General features: G+C 39.4%; 1 protein-coding gene across 7 annotated transcripts in view; it reads left to right on the forward strand.

Moving 5' to 3' along the window:
* Window positions 1-17,620, forward strand: part of LOC144518654 (ral guanine nucleotide dissociation stimulator-like) — a 63,644-nt gene that overhangs the window by 31,254 nt on the left and 14,770 nt on the right. For 5 of the 7 annotated variants that reach the window (XM_078251481.1, XM_078251479.1, XM_078251477.1 and 2 more), the window contains exons 2-8: window positions 11,144-11,448; window positions 12,284-12,358; window positions 13,556-13,806; window positions 14,111-14,235; window positions 15,116-15,331; window positions 15,478-15,581; window positions 15,712-15,796. In XM_078251481.1, the coding sequence (XP_078107607.1) occupies window positions 11,144-11,448; window positions 12,284-12,358; window positions 13,556-13,806; window positions 14,111-14,235; window positions 15,116-15,331; window positions 15,478-15,581; window positions 15,712-15,796 (1,161 nt within the window). The remainder of the gene's footprint in view (window positions 1-11,143; window positions 11,449-12,283; window positions 12,359-13,555; window positions 13,807-14,110; window positions 14,236-15,115; window positions 15,332-15,477; window positions 15,582-15,711; window positions 15,797-17,620) is intronic. The other 2 variants (XM_078251476.1, XM_078251480.1) reach the window with 1 other exon arrangement.

The following is a 17,620-nucleotide window of genomic DNA, read 5'->3' on the forward strand; positions in this document are numbered from 1 at the left end:
TCTGGGTTTGATCATTGTTGGAAACATTTGGGCTAGCGTACAAAGTAAACAACTCGACAGAAAATACAACATAGGTCTAGTCTTTTTTTAGACATTTTAATGGAAAAGATGTAGTGGAGTAGAAGTATGAAGTAGCATAAAATGGAGACACTCAAGTAAAGTACCACAACATTTTGTACTTGAGTAAATAGACTTAGTTACTTTCTACTGCTGCTTGTTGTTATGTTTGATGCAGGTATTCTTTTCCATGTGAAAAAAATGTGACTTCGATGAGCTTATTACTGATTGTAAAATATCAGTTCTGAGACACAAATGCAAAAGGAAGATTTCATATTCGGACACTCTGAGCTGCTATTATTTGAGAATTAAGCATTGATCGAAGCGCAGGTGGAGGTTCGGCTGAGCTCCGCGGTGAGAAACAGGAGCCGGACCGTCCGAGTCGACACAGACAGAGAATCTTTTGTTTCCACAGTTCATTTTGAAGAGAGTCGAGTAGCCGAGCGCTGGATCTCAGCGGCAGACACAACGACAGAAACAGGCTGGAATGTGAAGGCCTGCGACGCCTGGAGAAATACTTAAACCGTCTGATTCTGCACTCGCAGTCTGTCTGGTCTAGTTTAATTACCTGGACTGGTCTTACACGAGGAAACTTAAAAACATATTAACTAAAGAGCATCTTTAGAGAAGGTGCAGCTCAAAATGTGACAGTTGACATTTTTTAAATTTCCCATGTGGACTGAATTAAAACATGATTCAAATCAGATTCTGAGATATGAAACCTGAATATTTCAGGGTCTAGACATTACATTTCAGCCTTTCTTGGAAATAGGCTTATTTGCTTCTTTTCTGCAAACTAGACAAGAAGATTGAGTCTTATGTTTGTGCGTTGAATGTGGAACTGGAGCATCAAGTTACTTAAAGGAGGGGGAAACACTGTATCTCTTTATGTATCTTGTAAATGTAATCTGTACAAAAACAAAGTGACAGTATTACTGTATATATATTGACAAGCAACAGTTTATCCATGGATGCAGCACTTCTGTACAGCGTCTGAACAACTAGCACTAGCACTGGTTGCCAGACACCTGTGTGAGCTCAGGTTTTGGTTTTGGTCTCCATACAGACACAATGGTACCAAACCTGGCAACCTCACCGCGACAGTTATGGACAGACTTCATCGTGGTTTTGGGTCATTTAGTTTAAAATGTCTCATTTCGTAACTGAAACAGATGTAACATCTTTGTTAGTTCTAACCATGTACAGCCACGTATCACTTTTAGTGCATATTGAATAGATGTTAAAACTGACGAATGAAAATGACGGAATAAAGGACAGAGAACATGTTGGAGAGATTTGATTTGATTCAGCAGGAATGTCTGGTCGGGGAAATGAAGTCTTTACTACACTGTCTCTGGGCACAGCTGAGAGTTTGTAGGTTTTTGTGTTTTAAGTAAGTGATCGTTCTTGTTCTGGAGCTTTCAACCGCACCGAATGGCTTTCATCTGTAGATTTAGCTTCCATGATTCCGAACATCTACACAGATACAATCAAAAGCTCCTGAACAAGCAAGTGAATGGGCCTCGAGTTGATTTTGTTTTGTCCATGTCATTGAAAATATCTTAGTTTGTCTGGCAAACATATGATATACAGTACATTTATGGGAAACGAGTAAACATTCGCTTTTGTAATACTCAAAAAGGTGCAATTACTAATTTAGTTTTTCTACTTGCTAAATAATCATTAATCATCATTAATTGTTTCAGCACAAATGTTGTGTGTGGAAAGGGTTTTCTAAAGCCCAACAGCAATGTACAATAGATCAGCCAAGAAAAGCTGAAAATAAAGTAAACTGGGACATGGTTATTACCGGAATCCCCACCTCTATCAACTCTATTAAGAGATAAGAGGTTTATTCTCCTAATGAAACTCTGTACGCATGTTGGTGATTGATAATGGCTGACAAAGCCAGTTTAGCTGCTGGCCTGTTACTAATACCCGTCACAACAGCTCTGTCACCAAGTTTTAGGCAACACATAGGCAGGAGTGCACTTTGCCACGGATTAAATCAAGGTTTAGTTTTTATTTCTGTGCCAAAGATGGAAAGTGGGAAAAAAAAAAAAAAGAGAGAAAATGTAACAGACTGCGTCGGCGAGACAAATAAGCAAAAAGTACAAAAAACTAGATGGCACTTGAAAGAAAACAAACCTCCTCATTCCCGTCACTTTGAATTTAAAAGAAATGTCTTGACAATGTAAACAAGCCCGGAAGATTTTGAATAGTTCTGAAGTTACAGCTAAATTAAATGAATCATCTGATGGCAGGAAATGTGGATTGGGGTCTTCTTTTGCAAAATCAAATCAGTAGTGCTTTGGCCCCCAGCTGATCTGCCAACTTAATTTCACAGAAAAGATCTGTTTATGTCAAGTTACTTCCAAGCTGGATGAGACACAAGTACGCAAACAAGGCAAAAATAGCTCCTTTGTGTTGGTGGTAATTTGGAAAGAAATTATCCAGAACCGTTTTAGATTAGCCCAAATGCAGGGAAAGAACTGCTAGTGTGGTCGAAGAAGGAAGTCTGTGTTTTTGCATGTTTGTTGAAAGGGAAGAAAGGGAAAGAGAAAGGTTGTTGAGTAAAATAAAAACTAGATACAGTATTTGCAGCTAGATCACAGTGACATTTGCTTTAGGGATGCCAATGTCGGTCGGGCCACACTGAAATGTCTCAGCAACTATTGGATGGATATCATGAAATTGTGTACAGAGATTCATGTTGCCCAAGAGGATGAATCCTACTGATTTTGTTGCCCAGGCAGTTGGTATAGGCTAACTGGTGAGTTTTTTATATATATTTGTTTTAGTAGTAGTAGCATTGTAGTAACATTAGCATTGCAGCAATGACGACTAGCTGGTTGCTATCAATACATAACGTTATTTGAACTAAACTAAACACAATGTTTTAAGTGGCAAAGTGTGTGACTGGAGTAGAAAACTTACCAAATAGTTTGTGATAGGCCAGATTGACAGATTGACGAAATACGTATCAACACCAACGACATATTGTCTGCAAAATGTGTACACCATTGGCATCATGTTGTGGTTACACAATTTTGCTTGGAATCCACTGCACGTCACAGATACAGCGGAGTTGCAGTTGAAAAAAAGCTCGGAAAGTGATCCAGACGATATCATTCTCAGTTGTCGTTATAGTTGTGGTGTGGACTCAGCCATCCACTTGAGTTAGAACGATTTTTAAAACTATAGGTTTAGAGTAATCGTTCTTGCCGTGGACGGCCTTTTAGCCTGACATTTGTAGTTATGAGTATAGTGTCTCGACAACTATTTGATGGATTTCTATCAGGTTTGGTACACATTCATGTTTACCTGTTTAAATGTTCAGGATGAATTGTAATAACACCACCCCCCCGTTTGGTTGCACCCCCCCCTCACTGGCTGTCAGTGGCCATTGTTAGCAAGGGGAAGTCACTGGCCTGTGCTACAGGGTGGTAAATAATGTAATGTACGCAGGCTATTGTTGGCTTTGTTTTAGGTGTTGACTATTTTGGGGGGGGCAGGTTTTCTCTTTACACTGGGAGTTTCCCTGCTGATTTACATTTAGAGCTCGGCTCCGAGGGGTTTTCTAAGGGTCATATGGGTCCATTGCTATCGAGGCAGGTGTGTTTTCTGTTGATGATCGGCCATAAATTTGGCAGACGCCTCTGAACAGCCTCCAAGGGCAATGTTTTGCCTTGAGGGGGCTTTGGCTCGGAATGAGGGTTTACTTTTGTTCCTGTGTGTTTGTTTTAGTCTGTTCCTGTGCCAGGGGGCTGTGTTTATAAAGACTGTACACCATCAGATATAAAGATGGGAGGTTTGTTATGTGGGATAATTTTTTATTTATTTCCAGATGAAGACTCATGATTGTGTTTCTGAGATGAAGAGCAGGTCAGCCAACAGTTCAGCCTGTTATTAAGACTGAGGCTGGGAGTTTGTTATGTGGTAGACGTCTGTATCTCACTCCCTGGATAAATTCCTTTTGGTCCAACATTGCTAGCTTGTGGAGATTCGTTTATAGCTAATTGATACTGCTCGTTCACCTGAGCTTGATTTTGGGGAGAACTGTCCTTTGGAGGCAAATGAATCAGCTGATTGTTATTTAATGCAAGGCAAGGTCAGAGATACATCACACGCCTTTAAATGTAGAATCAAGTCATGTTATGTTTGGAACTATGTGTTGTACAAAAAGTGTAAAGAAAGTGAGATTTCTGCAGCAGTTTTAAACAGTTGACATGTATGTGTGGTAATGCAGAAAACATGTAAACAGTAAATCCATTCATCCTTTCTCCACTATGGCTCATGTGATGTGGATTTCCCTCTTTCTGGAAACCTTTTCCCCTTTCTCTCACTCTCTCTCTCTTTTTCACTCTCATCACTCTTTGCTGGCACTTTTATTCGCCTCACATTCCTCCAGCCCACATGTACATTCATGGTCAATCACGTTCAGGATGGTGTAGGTGAGCGTAGATCTGATAAGTGTAGGAGCGAGTGTGTGGAGGAGGCTGACTCTGGATGCCAGACATTTCTGTGGATCTTGGTTTTCTGATTATATTCCAAAACTGGACACGAGGAGCCAAGAAACACTTTACAGAGTATTGATTTAAGAGTTCAATCAGATAAGTTAGAGTTTTACATTGCATTTGACATTACTTTTCAGTCCATGTATTTATGTTTCTGACATTTAGCAGCTACTTCATTCATGAAGGTAGACATTTTGCTGCAATCACATCATTTCATGTATGTTTATTTTTTTAAATGAAAAAAACGTCATTATACATTATAAAGTGACTTCTGCTGTGACTGTTGATTTGTGCTAACTAGCATTGGCAAATACGTCTGGGTGTCTGTTTTAAGTGCTGGCTACATGTAACTTTATATTCTGTGTTTAGACGACAACAATGCACTTTTGGGTAGTTAATTCCTTAGTTGTCAGTGTTTAATTTGCCCTGATGTTAAAACCACCACCCATCTGGATAAAACAAACATTTCTATTTTTACTGTAAATACTTTCCGACCCAGTTTCACTCTGTTGAACATGTGATGACTATATTTAGACCAGTAAATCAAAAAAATAAACCTTCCTTCTGGTATAATGGCTGTGTTGCAGTTTCTTTAGTTGCATTGTTCATTACAAAGAGAGAGTAAACAGGTTTCTAAAAATAAAAGTCATCAGTGCCTTTCTGTTTTTAGTGCATCATGTCATCATGTTCAAAATGCAATGTTCTGCATCACTCATAGACCTGCGTCACTCAGTGGCCCCTAAGTTAATGCTGAACATCTGTGCTTTTATGGCATAACGACTATGATTAAAATCAGCTTCATAGATCAGCTAATGGGAGCTTTGAACTAAGCAATCAATAGCACATTGAAGTTCATGCACACATTGAAAGTTACAGTAGAAGCCATAGGCTGGATATCAGAGGGGGGGTAACGAGGGGCATACTGCAAAAAAACTAGGTAAACAAAAGCACAGAAGAAGAGAAGGGGGGGAGAAGAGAGGAGAGAGAAGTCTTTCACAATTTCATCTGGTCAGATGCCAGGCCTCAAAAAAGAGCTGAGTGGAACTGAGGATTTTCTTCATGCAAATTAATCTTTTTAAGTTTCAGGAATGACAAGAGATCAGAGATAGGATTTCCATGAAGGTGATTTCCAATAAATCAGCATTCCCCTGCGAGCAATTAACGTTTAATTGGGTTTTTTCCTTTTTGTTAACCATCTTTTGTCTGGAATTCCCCCCCAAATATCCTATTTGTTGAACCAGGGGTGCTGAAGAGGCTGCCTACAGTATATTTAGAAGCCACTTCCTGTGTGTTTGGCTTTGTAACCAGGATGGTACCGATCTGGTTGACTAAGCAGCACTGCGTCAGGCTGAAGGCATGTGAGACAAACTTAAATTTAAAAAAGGAGATGATTCAGAGAGAATTTGCTCTTATTTACTTAGAGTTTCTTATCAACGTTGTCAGAAAATGTAACTCCACTGGGATGCAGTTTAAGATGGTGTGGCTTGTTAAGCTGTCTGCTGAAAGCCGGAGTGAATACCATAATTGAATTGCAAAGCCTCTTCCACATTTTTTAGCACCTTTAGTTATTTGAGCAAAGTGCCCAGAGAGCTTTCATCTTATTCTTCTGCATTAGATTTAATGCTAATCGATGGGGTTGGTCCAAACAAACATTTAGAAAGACTCTGTGAGAGGAGAGTCCTTCATCACCAGCTGCAAGTGCAAATTACGTTTTTCAGATTTAAGACCTTCCTGCCAACGTCAAAGGCTTAAAGCTTTAGTGTGGAACTTTGTTATATTAATGAACGTCCGTTATATTCAAGCCATTGCCAAATGAGTTGCTACAAAGCTAATTAAGACTAATCAGCTCCACACAACTCTCTCTGTATTTCTCCGTATGGCTATGTTCAGAAGATTTTGTTGTCCGGCGACTTTCGAGCGCAGAAAATCGAGCAAAGATAATTACCTCTTCTGAAGAGTCCATGTTTTTTTTAATCCTCCCTGTCCTCTTTGGCTACTAGCGTGGAGGAGGGGTGCTGGTGCGTGATCACGGAAGGCTTGTATCATGTGGACGCACCATGCCATGCCAACGTGATTGCCATGAATTCCTCAGGGGGGTGACAGAAACTACGCACTATAGCTTTAAGCCTTTTTTTTAATTGAAGTGGTCTCTTGGGTTAGGAATTCAGTCTTTACTTAATGCTTCTGTTTGTTTCCACTTTCTGATTTGGGATATTTTTATTAACAGATATTTAAAGCCTCTGCTAATCTCAGTATAAAGTATTGATCGCTCAGTGTTGTTCGAGTAGTAAGGAGAGTTTGTTTATCATGACAACAGGATGAATGGGAGCATTATGGTGGGAATTGACTCGGCGGATGGAGCAAGGCGCTGCCCTTGAGCGCAAAATTATTTTCCGGGCTTGAAGTGATAGCAGCGCGGCCTCTGTGGTTTGGCTGATAAGCACCTCTCGTGCTGTCAAGGCCCTTAGCTGCAGCTGTGCCTCAGCCTTTATACTCTGCAGGATTTACAACAGTCCAGAAGTTTTTCTCCGCTCTCCCCTTTTATCTGTCACACACACCCTCTCTCTGTTACACACTCTGTAAGTAGGTTACTGAAGTTCAGGTTCTATGTGTAAGTGTGAGTCTTCGTTGTCCTGATCAGTGTGGAGAAGCTTTGGGTGTTTTTGATGGTTAGATATCCCAGTTAGAGCCAGTTTCTATGCCTTTTATTTCTTTTTATTTCCGTGTCTTTAAGAACACATAGTGTTGCTTATCTAGCACGTGGAACAGCATCAGCCTGCTTCTATTCGTAATCCTGTGTGGTTTTTCTTCTGTAGTTTCTTGATCTTATTCTCTTGTTGGAGTGTCCTATTTAAATGTCTCTGGGTTTGAATGGTCTTGTTGTTACCTGATTAAAGTACAGCTGAAGTATCAATTAATGGGCCTGTTTCGCTCTAAATGAATTAATTCATTATTTGTTCAGAACATGTTATAAATGTCAATGAATACAATAAATGCAACATTACAACCCACCTTTTTACAAAATGCAGTATTTTATCTGAACCCATAAATAAACAGGTTAAACCTTAATTTTTCAGCACAAAATAACACATTTCTACTATTGTCAAACTCCTATTTTAAAAACACAGTATACTCATATCTCTTAAACACCTACAGTATGGAAACCCAAAGTAATTTCAGTCGATGCACTCAATCTTGACCTCAATGCAGCCCTCTTTTAACTGAAATGAATCACATTATTCCACAAACATTCACGTTTTTGAGAATGTAATTGCCTGAACTCATTTAACTCTCTCTGGCTTAAATTCCCCAACTAATAGACACATTATACACAAAGGAAACAAGAAACAACCTCAGATAGCAGCCTGAGGGAGGCAGGTTAGTGGAATAAAGTAGTAGGGGTAATATATAGCGTGGCATGTTGAAGAAGTACCACTTGTTATCAGTTTACTTGTTTTCCTGCTTATGCTTGTTTTGTACTTCCCCTTTTTTCAAATGCTATAGGTCACAAACTGTGTGACATTCTTTGTCGCAATACTCATAGATTTAAATTACATGTAAATCACGTCCAAAACAATGAAACTTAAAGTGCCCATATTATGAAAAAAAAACTTTTTTTTATTTTTATTTGGTGTTATTTTGTGTCTCTGGTGCTTCCACACGCATACAAACTTTAAAAAAAAAAAAAAACATCCATGCTGTTTTGAGTGAGATACGGGTTTCTGAATGTCTTCTGCCTTCAGTCTCCGGGTGAGCTGTTCAAAATCTGCAGGGTTTCTACGTAACTAGCCGAGACGAGGGGCCTAGGGGGCTAACCGTTAGCATGCTAGCTCGTTCTCAATGGCAAAACACTGCTACAACACACACAAATTCATCCTAATATCTACAAAATAAATTGTATAGAACTACTTACATGTCCCTGTTCTGCAGGTATTCCACACAAAGTTGGAAGTGCGCCCTCGTTTAGAAGAAGTCTCCCGGCTAATCCTGCCTTGTACTACTGAAGTTGGAGAAACAGTTAGCTAGCTCATGGAATCCTTACCTAGCTACTGCGCATGTGCGACTGACAACAAAAATGTTACAGAATATAAGAGGTCTCACTCTGTAGCTAAAACAGAGACCTGAACACAGGGTGAAAAGAGGAGCTGCAGCAATGTGCAGTACAACAAAAATATGGTGTTTTTTGAAAATTAAACCATGTAAACCTATTCTGGTACAACCTCAAAATATAATTATGAACCTGAAAATGAGCATAATATGGCCACTTTAAATACAAGGACAGTACTAGTGCTTGAAGATGCTGTATCACCTTTTCCAAATTCACAGCCATCCTCATTTTGAGCTTGTCTCCATGGTAACACAGACACAACAGAGGGACTTGGTCGTGGACCAAGATGTTACCGAATAGATCCCTGACCAAAAAAAGAAAGTAGGCAGTGAAGCACAGGGAGTCACACGGAGCCTTGGAAATGGACTGATGACTAATGCTCCCAGGATGCACTACAAATGGCCGTGACACACCAGATTACATGCCATTCCTCCACCGAGGCCTCGGCTCTAATGATTCACACCACTGCGGCTCTGCTATTTAGGACTTGATGTGTTCTGAGCCTCAGCGCTCCGACTGTCGAGCTTTATCTTCCAACTGTTACACAAACTACTGATTGAAGCACATGCTGTTGTGTGATAAATCGTTCTCTGTGTCACACAAATGAGATATATACGACTTGAAAGTTGTGTGATTAAGTTATATAAAAGGATTTTGTCATTCTTGAGCGATATTACATATAAAGCAATGAAACTGCTTGGTTTATAAAAGGTCATAAATTGTGAAAAACCTTTAAAAAAACGTGTTTACATTTAGCAAACTGAAAAAACTAATTCAGGACTTCTAGTTGATAAAATATATCCATCACAATTTCCTTAAGCCTAAAGTGACGTCTTTAAACAGCTTGTTTTGTCGGACCAGCTGTCCAAAACCAAAACAGACTCAGTTTACTTTCGGATAAGACAAAAAAAAAGGCAGCAAATCCTCACAACTGAGTAACCAAAGTTTGGCATTTATGCTTGGAAAATGACTTTAACCATTAATTCTTTATCAAAGTAATTGGGGTTGGCTAATTAATCGGCTAATCAGTGATTCAAAATGAGTTATTGCCCAGCCCTTTTACAGATTTAATGTTATTTTACACTTGAAAACGTCATTAATATCCACAAACAACCCTTAGTGGTTACACAGATGTAGCTGTTGTTGAAGTCCACCTTTTCATTGCAGATGGCTGCATTTAACAATATTTCCATTATTGATAAATCTGCCACTTATCTTCTCGATTTGTCGTTTGATCTACCGTATACAATGTCAGAAAACACTGACAAATGTCCATCTCAGTTTCTCAGTTTAACATCTTTAAATGTCTTGTTTTGTCCAAAATCCCAAATATATTCAGTTTACAATGATATAAAACATCCTCACTTTGGAGGAGTTGTTAGTTTGCTTAAAGAAAATCACTTAATTGATTAGAATAGAATAGATCTTTATTGTCATTGTTGTCAACAACGAAACAGTTTAGCAGCTCTCAATATGACAGTTAAATCACAGACAAACAGAAATAGAAAATGGAATTAGTAAAATAGGAAATAACAACTAAATAAGAAATTTAAATAGTAAAATATAACAATCAAGACAAATAAACACGATGAGGTGACACTATATACTGTATACATAATGTTATTGATTATCAAAATAGTTGCAAAATGATCTTCTGTTAATCAGCTAATGGATTAATCGACTAATTGTTGCAGCGCCACTTCAGAGCTCTGTCTTAAAGTAAAGGATCAGGAATGATCTGGTTTCACCCCTAAGCTGCCAGAAGTCACTCAGCTATTTTTGCTTTAAAGTGGACTTCAGTTTTGTAACCCATTGATTAGTTTCTGTTGTGTAACTTTCAGCAGCGCTAATGCAGGTCACATGCATGACACGTTGTTGACAGCCGTGATGATGAATGAAGCCATCTCTGTCAACATCTATGTGTTTTTTTTTCATATTCAGGAGAAAACAACAACAAAATGCAGGGATGGTGACATGCAAACAGCCCACAGAGCTCTCATTCACGCAACAAGCGGATTGTGTTAATTCCCTGTTTGGGAATATACAGGCTGCAGCTTGTATTGTAGTGCCAGTCATCCAGTAAGCTCTGTTTTAGTAACAAGCTATTGTTTGTTTGTGCACGGCCACGCACATGATTCACTAAGTATGACTCAGAGAGGGAGACAGACCAAAAAGAAGAGCGCCGGGTCACACAGATGCTCATAATTAAAGGCTTTCGTCCCGAAATAAGATGTTGGACATTTTTAACTCGACGTTAGGCATGGTAACGGTGCCATCTTTTCTCGGTCTTTAACTCCCTCTAATCTGCTCAAAGCAGCTATTGGAATAGCTTGTTCCAACACGAAAAATCCACCATGACTTGTAGCACACAATTTAAAAACATAACTCAAAGAAAAGCCAATAACTTGAGGTTGTTATTTGGAGTAAAATGTCTTACTTTTCGTCTTCCTCTGTCTTGTAGAGCTCGACGCAGGAGATTGGCGAGGAGGCCGAGGACGACGCCATCTTCACCATCACGCTAAGGAAGGTGCAGCTTCACCAGTCGGCCAGTAAGGGGCAGCGATGGCTGGGCGTGGAGACAGACTCGGCCCTGAGCCTTTACGAGACCTGCAAGGTGCGGACCATTAAGGCCGGCACGCTGGAGAGGCTGGTGGAGTACATGGTGTCGGCGTTCAGGGGCAAAGACTCCACCTACGTCACCATCTTCCTCTGCACCTACCGCTCCTTCGCCAGCACCAAGCAGGTGCTGGATCTCCTGCTCAACAGGTACAGTGATGGCAGATGACACACCTGTCTGTGCACCAGTGTTTCTCTGCCCCTGGGGACATGTATTTATTGAGTTTTTGTACATGTGACAAACAAAAACAGTACAACAAGGCATAAAACAGAAAGGAGACCAAGGCTCAAATGTAGTAGCTGTAGTAGCCACAGTCATGAATCTGTACATCCATAGGTGTATGCTTACACGAAATACATACAGCAGTTGTTTATCTCAACACCGTATAGTACAGATGGCACACTACAGGCATTAGGAGTATGTTATCTTATTTGGACTTATTTATTTTATCACTCTAACCATCCAAAACTTTTCAAGCCTATTTTTTGTTGTGTATCATCTTTTCTAAAGCTAAGTAAAAAGTCATTCCTCTCAACCATTGCGATGTGCCACAAGGTGTGTCTGATTTCCATGAGCAAGCAATGCATCGTTTGGCTTCTAAAAAACAAATATTCAGTAGAGATCTAACTTTGTAGGGGACCTTTCTTGAGTTTTACCTCTTCAGCCCTCTGAAAATCTTTCAAAAGGACACAATCCTGTTTATTGTGTAGGGGTCACAAGGCAAAAAAAGGTTGGGTACTATTGCCGAAAATTAACAGAAAATGCTCGATAAGACGACAAACGTAACATCATCCCCAACAATAAATATTTGGCGTTTTTATTCTTGAAAAGTCAGAACTGTTATTTAATATTCCACCGTGCTTTACATTCTGTTACATGTTTAAATGTTTTTGTTAACTTTGATATAAAATCGAATTCATTTTTATCAGAATTTAAATGTTGCGTTTTCATCAACTCGATTGAACACCTTGTTTGTGTTGTTAGGTATGCCAAGCTCCAAAACGTCCCTGCAGCCACAGCACACAGAGTCTCCCAGGACGACAGCACAGAGCTGAGAAAGTAAGTCTGCTGCCGAGCTGCCAACATTCATCACTGAGTTCATTCACAGCACCGAGCCTCGTCCCACTCATCCCCGGGTTAAAGGGATATCAGCAGAGTTTGAAGCTCTGGCTGATTATTTTTCTTTGAGAGACACCAGTCAGACTGTTTCTGTGACACACAGAAACACAGTTGATGAACTGATAAATATACAGTAAATCACAGACAATAAAATATTTAAGCTTTTGCAGCCCTTCGGAGCTTCAGTTTTACTAAAACCACCAACAGATCATTAGCATTATTAGCATCGCTTGTTGAAACCACAGGACTTATGTCTTGCTGTCATTTGAGCAGTATTAGCATATCTCTCTGAAGCCAAGGGTTATATGCAGCTGTTGTCTTTATAACGTCGTTGACAAACGACACAGCTAGTTTTAAACTCAACATTTCACATTTCTCTGTCAGTGTTTTGAAAAATTATGCTTTTTCATGAGACAAAGAAGTGCAAAAAAAACCTCTCTTGTATGAATATATTTTTGACAGTGATGGAAGAGGTACTTTAGTAAAAGTAACAATAATGCACTGTTGCTGTTACAAGTAAAAGCCCTGCATTCAAAACTTTACTTAAGTAAAAGTACAGAAGTATTAACATCAACATCAAGTACTCATTATGCAGAATGGCCCATTTCTGAATTATATATATATATCTTTCAAAAGATATATATATATATAATTATATATATATATATATATATATATATATATATATGCACTTTAGTGTTGCTGCTGGTAAAGGTAGAGCTCATATTAATTACTTTATATACTGCTGGGTAGCTTAATCTTTAAAAATACATCATAATGTATTAGTTGATTTATATTTTGCATTATCTGAATCTGCAAAGAAACTAAAGTTGCCAAATAAATGTAGTGGACTAGAAGTATAAAGTAGCATTAAAATAGAAATATTCTAAAGTACAAGTATCTCAAAATGTTACTTAAGTACAGTACTTGTTATGTTTCATTCACCACTGATTTTGAAAACGGCCTATGTTAGAATATCCCGTTGTTAATGTAATATGTATTAATGAAAACCAAATTGTTGCTTGTTAGCAGGACACTTACAACTTTTAGTATTTGACTGTACATGCTAATGATAACTCAGAAATGGCCTTTTTATTTTATTTATTGTATACTTTCATGTTATTGCGCGTGTTGCAGCACTGTTTCGTCCATCCTGGGCGCGTGGCTGGACCAGTACTCTGAGGACTTCTGGAGCCCTCCGAACTACGACTGTCTGCACCAGCTCATGTCCTACCTCCACCGCCACTTCCCCGGCTCGGACCTGGAGCGCCGCGCCCGCAACCTGCTGGCCCACTTTCACCGCCGACAGCAGTGTGAGCCTGATCCTGATGGTATGAAGGCAGGACAGGAGAGGGACAACAACAGGGCAGGGACTCCAGAAAAAGGGGGTCAGAGAAAAATGCTAGATTTGTTTTGTCTTTCGCAAGTGCAAACAATTTGTCCCCATGTACAGCTACACATTTCATGTAGCCGTTGATACAATGTCCGTTCACATGTTGTAATACTTGTAATACTACGTCATTGTAAAGAACAGTCTGGTTGTACGAGTGATAAGGACTCGTTGGCAATCAATGTCAGCACAGTGAGATTTCCAAATCCAAAGAAAGGATGAGAAACAGCAGAACTGCGTTTATGTTGAGCTCAGGTTGAGGCAGTGTTGTGAAAAATATGTGTATTTTTGTATCTCTTCAGGGGAACACATCGGCTGCCCTTTTGCTACGCAGGAAGAGAGTGGCTTTGAAGACGAGCTTCCTGCTTTCAGTTTCCTGTCATTTGACCCCATCATGGTGGCAGAGCAGTTCACACTCATGGACGCGGTGAGGATGTTTCCCTTTCCCTCATCAACAGATTTAGTCTCTTTCAACCTCTGTTCACTTCCACAGTCATTCATCTCTAGAGTTCCCCAGACAGTCTGGGATTCAAATCAGTAAAGAGTTTGTAGGTTCTGCAACTAGTTTAGTAGTAATTCTTTTTTATTTTTGATTAATATGCCAGTTATATCTTTGATTAATCAGTACATCGATTTAGTCCATAAAATGTCAGAAAATTGCTAAGAAACGCCCATAATTTCAACTTCAGATGTCCTTTTTTTTTGACCGACTAATAGTCTTAAACACAAAGATATTAAGGAAAGTTACGTTTTCATGATGTAGCTATAGCTCTCTTTTTGTGTGTTTAAAGGAGCTCTAGTGTTCATCGATATCCGGTCATCTATTATTTTAGAGTCAGCTGCCAAGCAGCTTTTAAAACGACCAAATTCATGTTCCTTGAATCCACCACAAAGGAGAGTATATCCATACAGTTGCGGGGAGACAGAGTGAAATAAAATTGTTCAGAATCGATGCAACAGAGACAAATGCACAGTATCTTCCCTTTCAGTATGAGTCAAGCTGCCAAAAACCCCTGGATGATTCTTCATCTCCCATAAAGCAACCAATAGCATCTTTTTCTGAGCTCCCCTTTGTCCACATCTGTTAAAATCCTCTCCAATGCCCCCAAATCTTCTCCATAGCCACAGAAGACATTATACATCTTCATCTCAAACAACTGTTTTTACATTCTAATTAATACTCCTAATCAAAGTAAACTGGCATCTCTGTGTGTAATTACCCTTTTAAAAAAAACCACAATGCAAAATTACGAGTTTGGTCATTAAAGTATCGTATTTAAACACTGTATTCATATCTCTCTGTCCAGGATCTATTTAAGAAGGTGGTGCCGTACCACTGCCTGGGGGGGATCTGGTCTCAGCGGGACAAGAAGGGGAAGGAGCACCTGGCTCCCACCATCAGAGCCACTGTGGCCCAGTTCAACTCCGTCACCAACTGTGTCATCACCACCTGCCTGAGCAACCCCACGCTGAAGCCCAACCAGAGAGCCAGGCTGCTGGAGAGGTGGATAGACGTGGCCCGGGTGAGTTTAAATGAAAGAAATGATTTTAAAAGAACGTTTGCTATGCAGACAGAAAGGAACTGGGGAAAGCTACTTAAAACATTTCAAGTTAAAGCACAGTTTGTTGAATGGGTTTCTAATTGGATGATTGTTTGCGTTGTGTTCAGGAGTGTCGGATCCTGAAGAACTTCTCCTCGTTGCGAGCCATCCTCTCCGCCCTGCAGTGCAACGCCATCCACCGCCTGAAGAGGACCTGGGAGGAAGTGTCAAGGTTTATTTCCCGTCTTGGGTTAACAGCAGTTGCATATATGCACAAATCAAATTTAGTTTAAGGCAGAGGGGGCTGTCAGGGGTGTTGGTTTGTTTGTTTTCCGTGCACTGACCTCTGCGTCTGTTCACAGGGAGAGTTTCCGCACCTTCCGCGAGCTGTCCGAGATCTTCTCAGACGACAACAACTACTCCCTCAGCCGAGAGCTGCTGGTGAAGGTGGGTCGCAGCCTCTCAACCGCACACACACAGAAACAAGCAGCACATATGTCCACTTTAAAAGTGACTTTAAATATAAAAAAATATATCAAACATATGTTGTAGCTCGTCAAAACAGCATGATGTGATTTTTTTTTTGATTTTTTTTCCCTATTGAAAAAACATGTAATAAAAAACTGTTTCACTTACATACTACTTTTTAGATTTTAAAACCATCTCTGCTGGACTACGGTTAAGAGATCTAGCTCACTAAAATGAACGTTGTTCTACTTTTTGGTCATCATATTCACACTACACATTATTTTCTTTTAAAGCATTGATACTGATCCTGACCCCACATGACTGTATTGTTATGTATTGATATTGAAGTTTTAATATATCACAATTGGAGCTGAAGCGATTAATTTTTGAGCAAAGATTCAAAGGATTTGCTGATTTTCTGATCACATCTCTTCTCAGATGTGGTGGTCTCTTTAGTCGTACTAAACTGAATATCTTTAAGGTTTTAGACTGTTGAATAGAACAATGAAGCAATTTGAAAACATGATCTTGCCTTCTGGGAAAACTGAGGGGCATTTTCACATTTTTATGACATTTATAAGCCATACGATTACTTGATTAATTTAAACAAAATAATCTGCAGTTTTATCCATAATGAAAATAATCAAATAATTTGTCAGTATGTCAGTTTGTCAGTATCACCCAGTGCTAATTCCCAACAGTTTCTCATTTGAATTTCCAGAAAATGTATTATACAGGATCAGTATTAAACTATAAAATTACATATATTGTGATAGTCGATGTTATCCTTATTGCTTGTTTGTCTGATCTTCTTAGCCAGAGTGACTTAAAATCTGTACAACAGAAGACTCATAGGTATAGTTTCACTAATATTGCAAGAAACCTGCAGTAACGAGTTCAATGATCAGATTAGACTGAACAGCCTTACAGTAGAAATAACGTAATACCAATGATGATTGCATGATGAGATAGAGGAGCTACAGAAAATAAAATAACAACACATAGACAGGGAGAAGTAAAAAGTGTTTGTCTCTAATCAGACATACTGTACCAATCAATGAATCAATCTGTGTGAGTTATATAAGGTGTTTGCATGGCATCTGAACAGAGAGCAGCAGGATGTATGGCTTGGTGACCCCGTCCCATTGGTGGACTTCCTCACGTCTGTTTGATAACAGCTGCAGAGGAACATCAGAGACAGAAACATCCTGCAGGGGAGGAACACCTTGTATCATGTTCATTTGGATCACAGTATCCATACTTATTACTCATGATGTCCAAGGTGGGCTCCCTGCAGCTGACAGATTGCTGTCATCATTAATCTGATTTATGGAGCTTAATTGAGAGAGGCGCTGACACCTTCTCGTAGTGACGCACGCGATACAAGGACAGACAGCAGGAGCTGAGAAACGGGACAGAAAATGAAACCGCAAATTCTACACGTTCCATACCTTGCTGTAGTCATAACAAGTACAACTTTAACACCAACAAAACATCACAAAAGATTAGCGTGATAAACATTTTCAGGTAGATATATTAAGCGGGCTCATTTACCACAATTTACGTTAAAATTCTAACTTCTTATCTGCGTCATAACTCAGTCAAATCTGAACCCAAAGACAGCATACACATATTTTTAGGTTCAGAGTGACTTACACCGTTCAGAGATATCATTATTACATTCTCCATTCTCCATCATAATTAAACATCCACAAACGTCGGATTGGAAAGCATGGAAAAGAAAAGAGGGTAACTGTAGAACTTGCCTGAAAATAATCACGTTTTTAAGTTTTCTTCAGTATC

This window comes from Sander vitreus, chromosome 5 (genome assembly GCF_031162955.1).
Source record: "Sander vitreus isolate 19-12246 chromosome 5, sanVit1, whole genome shotgun sequence".
NCBI classification, from domain to species: Eukaryota; Metazoa; Chordata; class Actinopteri; order Perciformes; family Percidae; genus Sander; species Sander vitreus.